The 8,464-nt window shown below is 39.5% G+C and overlaps 1 protein-coding gene across 1 annotated transcript; it reads right to left on the bottom strand.

Moving 5' to 3' along the window:
- Window positions 1-396: 396 nt before the first annotated feature.
- Window positions 397-8,259, bottom strand: LOC107154193 (uncharacterized protein C2orf78-like). Its single transcript, XM_015499784.1, has 3 exons — window positions 8,163-8,259; window positions 3,257-4,018; window positions 397-2,309 (listed from the first exon to the last, which is right to left on the bottom strand). The coding sequence occupies exons 1-3, from the start codon at window positions 8,257-8,259 to the stop codon at window positions 397-399; spliced, it is 2,772 nt and encodes a 923-aa protein (XP_015355270.1).
- Window positions 8,260-8,464: the final 205 nt, after the last annotated feature.

The following is an 8,464-nucleotide window of genomic DNA, read 5'->3' as shown; positions in this document are numbered from 1 at the left end:
TATGTGTGGAAAATTATTTGGTATTCAAATGGTATCTGAAATCCTGTTTATTACTTACCCATTAATCAATTCTATTTATTTATTCAACTTTGTTACATTCTGAAATTACGTCAGAATGAATGAATTCATATCTATGTATGTATGTATATATATGTAGAACACTATTTGGTACCTATGTGGTACCAGAAGGCCTCTTTATTATCCATGAATTCTCAGTGGTACCAGAAGGCTTATTACTTATATATTAGTAAACTTTATTATATTTCTTTATTTAATTTTATTAAAATTTGAAAACATATGCGAATAAATAATCTATCTATCTGTCTATATGTCTATCTATCTATCTATATTTGGAAAACTTTGGTACCCAAATGGCACCATCAATCTAATGAGCCCTTACATTATGTAGCCATAGTAGCGAGAAATCTCCATCTCTTTTTCCCTCTCAATGAAAAACTGCACTTTCCCCAAAGCAGTGTACTTGGCAGCATTCTCACGCTCTTGTTGAGCCTTCTTCTTCATGGCTTCCCGCTCTGGCCTCTGCTCTTCCGTGATGGGAGTTGACATTACTGGCTCAGGAACATTGGGTTTCCTCCATGGAATTGGTTGTAAGGCGAAGTCTTGGAGTAGATACTGGTTTTGAGGCTTGTATGGTAGTGGTTGGGGCTTGGTCACTACAGTGGAAGCAGGGTCCCGCTGGAGAGAAGTACAAGATGATGTTTTGTAGGGTGCAGGCCTAGAAGCAGCAGACGGAGGGACACTAGGCTGGGTAGAAGTGGTAAAACCTGACTGAATTGCACTATTTAAAACTGGCTGAGCTGGCTTGGCTGGACGCATCCAAGATGGGTTGGCAGTAGCTGGTTGGGATTGGTTGACTGCCATGGGTTGAGCCGAGCTAGTAGAACCAGGCTGGGCAGGGTAAGCCACATTGGGTTTTCGTGAGGCCAGAGACTGTGGCCTCCGATATGCAGGTCGAGGTTGAGGTTTCTCTGGGGTAAGAAAAGGCAGAGGTACCAATTTAACCTTCCCAGGTGGTGGAAGCTCATACTGGGAAGAAGATGGACACTCTTTTTCAGCACCGATATCTGGTTTTTGGGATTTAACTTGTGATTTCTCAGGATCTTTAACCTCCAGCCATGGTTTCATAGCTGGGCATGGACGGGGGTCTTTGCTACTGCCTGAGATGCCCAGGGCCCGGGAGGAAGAGATCCCAGTTTTCTTATCATTCTTCTTCCCCAGTGCATGAAAAACCTGCACCGACTCCAGCATGTGCATGCCGAGACAGCTCCGAGGCTTTTTAAAGATCTCTTGGCAAAGCTCAGGTTGGTTCCTCTTCCGCTTTGTCTTAGGAGCAGTAGGCTTCTCTTCTGCCTTGACCGTATTGCCTGGTTGCTTCCTCTCTTCGGCTTTCTTGGAGCTCTTTTCTCTGGTCCTTTTGTTTTTTTCCTGCCCATGGCCCTTAGCTTTGCTGTTCCTGTTGGATGCGGCTTTCTGAGGTTTGCTGTTAGAGTGCTGGATGGTGTGCACAGGAGACCTATTATTGCCTGCATCACTGCAAGTAACTTCTTCTCCCTCTAATGGGTACTCTGGGTTCCTTGACTGGATTTTGGCCTGAGGAGTTCCATCAGGAGGCTCCGAGGCTTTATGTTTGTTCTTCCTCACTCGATCTCCAGGACCCTCTTTGATGCTTGAGTTTTCTTGCCCCTGATTCATCACTATGGCTCTGATATCATTAGATTTTATTATTGTGGGACTTTCAGTTTGGTCAAGGTCTTTCAAGCAACTGAAAATCTCAGGAAGGTGAATATTGTCCACCAGTGCAGTAAGGTCTGGAAAACTACTGCTAAATTCAGTCCCATTTTCAAGTGTCCCCTGGTCCTCAAGACTCAGGCTATTCTTTTCCAGATTGATATTTTCATAATGTGGCTTCTCCTCTTGGTCCAGAGGACCAATGGAGGCCAGAAGCTGGTGGATATCAGGAATTTCTAATGGAAGTAGTGGAGGATCCTGGTTTTCTATTGCAATCTGGTAGGCATCCAGAGGCTTTGAAAGCATGTTGTTAATTTCATCCAAATTCTTACTGTCCATTTGCTCCTCTCTTGGAGTTGGAGGCAGTGTCAAGAAATCAGAAGAACTCTGGATTGGAGTTATTGAAATGTCCCCAAGTTCAGTTGGTTGATTACTCTCAAGTATTTGGATATTTCTGCTACTGCAGGAATTGGGGAATTCTGGAGGTTGTGGCAGACAAAATGTCTGACTTGGTGGTTGCAATCCCAAGGAAGCCTCCATCCCTAGGGAAGTTTCCATTACTACAAAGGAATCAAGGAAGATGGTAAGTAGGATGCTCCCCCTACATGGCAACACATTAATCAGGGAACGGCCAACTGTGGATAAGGCATTTCTAGTAGCTCTTCCTAAGCACCATTGGGAGGTAGGTGGTGACTCTTAGTTACTGGTGATCACTTGATGTCATAGTTTTGGGTTGGCAGCATTGTCATGGCAGCATGGCTCAGTGGTATAGCACTTGCCTACTCCATGGGAAACCCATAAAAAATGTTTTATGAAGTCTACAATTCTCCTATAAGGTCCTCTCAACTCTCTACATTCTCCCCAAGAGTTTAAGACACCTGAACTAGAAGAGAGTAGAGCCCTTCTTCATGAAATATATGTGGAAGAATAGATTTTTAAGACATCTGCTTTGGAAGGATTACTGAATACAAAGTTTAAATCTTGGAGTAAATTAAGGAAAAATTAAACTGTCTTCTGTACCATGATAAGTTTTGAAGTATTTCCTAAGACACACAGCAAGATCAGGGAAATAAATTTATAATGTGTTGGTGTAGACGGACTGATCTGTCAAGGCAGTGAGAAGTAGCCTCCTTCAGTGTGCTCCTGGCAGTCTCCTAAATGCATGGAGGATGGCCATTACAGTGTCCTGAATTCTCATCCCTCTTTTAAAATATATTTTTTAAATGTTGATGGACCTTTATTTTATTCATTTATTTATATGCAGTGCTGAGACTTGAACCCAGTGCCTCATGCATGCTAAGCAAGTGCTCTACCACTGAGCCACAACCCCAGCCCCTGCACTCTCATCTTACAGAGTCTAAAAATACAGAGTGCTGAACAAGGATAGTGGTTAAAGTCTCAGGACTTAAATTCTATGACTCTGTGGACCCACAGCTACCAGATAAAAACTGGACCCTCCTTTTGAATGCTGTTCTTATTCATTCCCCTTTTTGCTGTTTATACTCACCTTGACTATTTGTTTCTATGATAGGTTGAGCAGACACAGAGTAATACATCCCAGGGGTAGAGACTGATGGTAGGACATTTGTGGGCTGAACCTCCTTCAGCATCATCACCATTTCTGGTTGAGAGGCAGTGGCCCTACCTCCTGCATATGGCACAGAACCATAGGATTGCAGGCAGAGGCCAAGTTCTCCAGAGAGCAGAGTCCCCAGAGTGTTTTGATCATAATAGTAGACCTGGTTTCCTTCTTGGTAGGGAAGTGACAGGCTCTGTCCCTGACTTGGAATCTGAAATGGTGTTGCCTGTACAAGCCTGGCAGACAGTGATGGATACACAGGGACCATGGCATTGGCATCTGAAGTTTTATCATATTGGGCTGTCATAGACATGGAGGAACCTGCTGTGTCCTGATCAATGACAGTCAGAGTAAAGTCCCCAAGTGAAGATGACTTCTTTTCAGTACCTCCTGTGACATTCCACTCAAAAATGCTTGGATAGGAGGCAGGTGCTGTGGGGATCTGGTTCTGACCAGTAACCCCAGACACCAAGGCTGTGCTAGAATGCTGATAAAGGTAGGCACTGCCCATGAGTGGCTGGAAGGAGGTGCCAGAGGTTGAGGGCAGTAGCCATGCTGAAGTGGCAGCTGGAGCAGAGACTCTGGAAAAGTCACAGACACTTCCTGTCAGAGAAGCTGAATTGCTCACCACAGGAAGAGAGGGCTGCAGAGAATTTGCAGTTCCAAGAAAAGAATAATTTTGGAAATTTCCTGTAGGAATCAAGAGGTTGATAAAAAAAAATGATGAGACAGATTCTTACAATATTTGAGGAACAATGTTATCTTAAGATTGTGGCAGTCAGGAAGGCTCTAATACCAATAATCATTGAAATAACACAAATCAAACCATTTTGGATGGTTGCAAGTATTGCCAGTTTGGTACTCTTCTAATCAACTGTCTTTTTCTCTCAAATTGGGCACAGAAGACCCAGGTGGTCTTCTTCAAACATTGTTTCCTAAAAGCATCCTTCTTCCTGCCCTATCTTTCCTTTTAGCCTGTACTAGTATGAACTCATGAATATGCCCTAGAACTGAAGCATTTTAGAACTAAAAGAACATCTGACATTATCAGCTTTCAAGTGGGTAAACTGTGGGTCAGAGAGGTAAGATTGACTTGTTCAATATCAGTAACAAGTTATAGAAAATTATTCCGTTTCCAGGACTCTGTGCTCTAGACAAAGACCATAAATCAGGAGAAATAGAATTTGATTTTTCCCCATTCAGAGAAAACAGTACTGGTATCATCACTGTTATCTTCAGTGTCTCATTGGCTTGTGATGAGACAATATCAAATGATATTTCCTAGAGTTTAGTTGTAACATCCAGATGGTAACTTAAAGGGTCATTCTTTACCCTATTGATGTCTGGCTTTGGATCCTACATCAAAATGACTACCTGAGAGTAAGTTCTCAAGAAATGCTTCTTGAAAGAAAAAAAGTTATTTAAACGTTCTCACTTCAGGTTAGTCATTTGTAAGGTGGTTATAATACTAACAGTGATAATTCATCCATGAATAAAAGTGATATATTACATTAGACTTATATGGAGGAAGATATAAGTTCTGAAAAGATAGAAAGAAAATATGAAAAACTGCACAGAACTAAAAATAATACATAGATACCACTAAAATTTGGACATGTAACAAATATCAAAGCATAGCAAATTTACTAATAAATGAAGTTTTGTTATCATACATACCATGTGATGAAAGTGAATGTTTCTACTTTATTTTAATGAATACTGTTAGCCAAACACTGCCCACAATTGAAGGTGATTTTGAATTAATTTATAACCAGTGCATATAGACAAAGAAACTACGTCAACAAAAAGTGTGTAATAAACAACAAAATTAAGTAAATATTAATATATAAGTAGCCACCATTTATGTAGGTAAATATTTCAATAAAAAGTGTGATGGAGCCAGGGGCAGTGGCACAGACCTGTAATCTCAGCTACTCAGGAGGCTGAAGCAGGAGAATAGCAAGTTAGAGGATGGCCTTGGCAATTAACAAAACTCTTCATCAAAATAAATTTAAAAAGGGCTGGGGACATGACTCAGTGGTAAAGTGTCCCTAGGATGAATCCCTGATACTGCAGAAAACCAACACCAAAACCAATCCTGCTATGTGCAAAAGCAAAAACCCACTATGAAGCTAGGCATGGTGGGGTGGGTCTGTGGTCCCAGCACTCAGGAGGCTGAGGTAGTGGTATTGCTGGAGACCAGGAATTCAAAGCCAGCCTGGGCAATTTAGCAAGATCCTGTCTCAGAAACTAAACAAAACGTGCTGGGGATATAGCTTGTGGTTGCATGCTTGCATAGTATGTGTGAGACCCTGTGTTCAATCCCCAGAAATGGAAAGAAAGAAAGAAAGAAAGAAAGAAGGAAGGAAGGAAGGAAGGAAGGAAGGAAGGAAGATGTTTTGTAAAAAATAGAGAACAAAACAAGGTGTGTAAAGTAATTTTATCACTGTACTTCTTCATCTTCTTCTAAATGTTACCCACACCAAATAAAAGATATTAATCTCACTAGGCAGATATTTCAGTTAATATAAAAACATTTTCTGATAAACATTTAAGTTATAAAAAAGCAGGAAAAAAAAACCTTTAAAACATCATAAAAGTTATATTTTTCCTCAAAACCTAGTTTATAATCTTTTTTATCAGGAAAGTGTTCTCCCTAAAGTCTGACACAACCATCACCACTAGAATATAATCATACAATTAAAACAATTGGTGGGGGGGCTGGGGTTGTGGCTCAGGGGTAGAGCGCTTTCCTAGCATGTATGAGGCACTGGGTTCGATCCTCAGCACCACATAAAAATAAATAAATGAAAAAACAAAGATATTGTGTCCATGTACAACTAACAAAATTAAAAAACAAACATATATTTTTTTTTTATGTTTACTGGTACGTGGGATTGAATCTAGGGCTTTGCACTTGCTAAACATGCGCTCTGCCACTGACCTACACCCGCAGCCCAAAATAATTCTTTGAAACATAGAAAAACAGAGAAGACTGTACAAAATTATTTTAAATAAATGTAGAATTAGAGATGTGGAGATTGACTTTTTAAAAAATTTGTTTTAATTAGTTATACATGACAGTAGAATAAATATTTATGCACTTTGATGTATCATACATAGATAGAATATAATTTCTCATTTTTCTGAGTGTCCATGTTACAGAATCATACTGGTCACATGATCAGATATATACATAAAGTAATAATGTCTGTTTCATTCTACTATCTTTCCTATCCCCACATCTCCTCCCCTCCCCTCCCATCACTTTCCTCTACCTAATCTAAGGTAATGCTATTCTTCCCTAGTGCCACCTTATTGTGAATTAGATTCCACATATTAGAGAAAACATTTGGCCTTTGGTTTTGTGAGGTTGGATTATTTCACTTGGCATGATATTCTCTTACTCCAACCATTTACTGGCAAATGCCATAATTTTACTCTTATTTAAAGCTGAGTAATATTCCATTGAATATATATACACCACATTTTCTTTATCCATTCATCTATTGAGGGACAACTAGGTTGGTTCCATAGTTTAGCTATTGTGAATTGAGCTGGTATAAACATTGATGTGATTGCATTACTGTAGTATGCTGATTTTAAGTATCACATAGGCCTTTCTTTTAGGTATTAGGTTTAAAAACCATTAATGACTATTTGTATTTACTCTGTTTTAGAAAGAAAACTATTGTAAAGATGAAAAATAGTTTCCACTTGAAAACTACCTATCACACAAGGGACTGTGTCTTTCTGATGCAGGTTAGGGCTACATAATTTAAAAATAAATCCATGTAGTTTAAAAATAGAATATGGCAAATGCCATTTCCCCAGCCCTGTCTATAACCACTTTCATTAGCATGTTTGTAGGAAGAATCATTTCTAAAACATACTTCAAAAATGTTCATGTTCAAACTGGTAATCTCATCTGTTTTCAAAGAGGCCACAGAAAAACCCTAAACAACTAAATACGATTTTCTGATAAACTTTTTTCTAGATACCCTAATTCTAGTCTTAGTTTCCTTGCTAGTCCATTAATCTAAATATTCTCTAAACCAGCCTCATTTTGTCTAAGGCTGGGAAGATTTCAGTCTTTGCTCTCTTTGTTGTTTTAAAATCTTTGGTTCTCTTCCACATTCCATTCCAACCAACCTCTTTTTTTCTTGAGAACATCTCCATGCTCTTCATCTCTTTTATTTTCACATTTCTTCTCCCTCATTTTTATATTTTCTTCCCCGCTACACACACCAAGTTCCTGTTTTCCTGTGTGTAATAGTCTCAAACTTACTTCCCCTAAAATATCTGCCTCCTTACAGCCCTGTCCTCCCAATTCCCCTCTCCCTATTTTTCTTTTCACCTAGTTTAAACAACAAAATCCAAAATATGTGAATGTCCCTTTTTCAACAGCACTGAAATTTAAAATACTGAAGTGGAAATATTGGTGGAAGGAGAGTGTTACAGAGGAAACCTCTTGGTACGTAGTGCTCGTTTTCTATAATGCCTAGGATTTCTTTCTAGAAACGAACAACTCCTGAAATATGATTTCATTCTCCATACATATGCCCCTCAAGACTCAATATTAGAAAAGAAATGGACCAGAGAGAGCATGGGCAGTCTGTTATCCTCAGCAGACGAGGAAACAGATTTTGTGAGAAAATAAATGATGGTCCAGTCCTATAACTAGTACATGTCAAAGTCAAAACTGAAATTAGTTCTCTGGATTTCTAGTTTCATCCCTTCCCCTATTATTCTAAGCTAATTTGACTCCATTACTAAGTTTAGACAGTGAACGTTCTAGTGAAAAACTATTAAAGTTTCTTTTTTTTTTTTTTACCTGACATGGTCAGAGAAGAGGTAACATCAATTGCAGATACAAAGGATGAGGAGACCACCCCAGAGGATGTCTGGGTAACTGAGCCTAGAGAATGCATGTTTCCCAGTATGGAGGTCACTGGTCAATGTTCACTATTCACTGGCAACTGGTCACTTGTGATGATTCAAATTTGTTTACAACTCCATGGAAACCCTAAGATTCTATCAGGTGGCAGTAGGTTTGGTGGGAGAATAATGTCACAAAACAGGCAGTTTAAAGGGATAAGGTAGTCAATAGGGAGGTCAGATTCCCAACCACAAGCT

This window comes from Marmota marmota, unplaced genomic scaffold (assembly GCF_001458135.2).
Source record: "Marmota marmota marmota unplaced genomic scaffold, marMar, whole genome shotgun sequence".
NCBI classification, from domain to species: Eukaryota; Metazoa; Chordata; class Mammalia; order Rodentia; family Sciuridae; genus Marmota; species Marmota marmota.
This window is presented reverse-complemented; position numbering and strand designations above follow the sequence as displayed.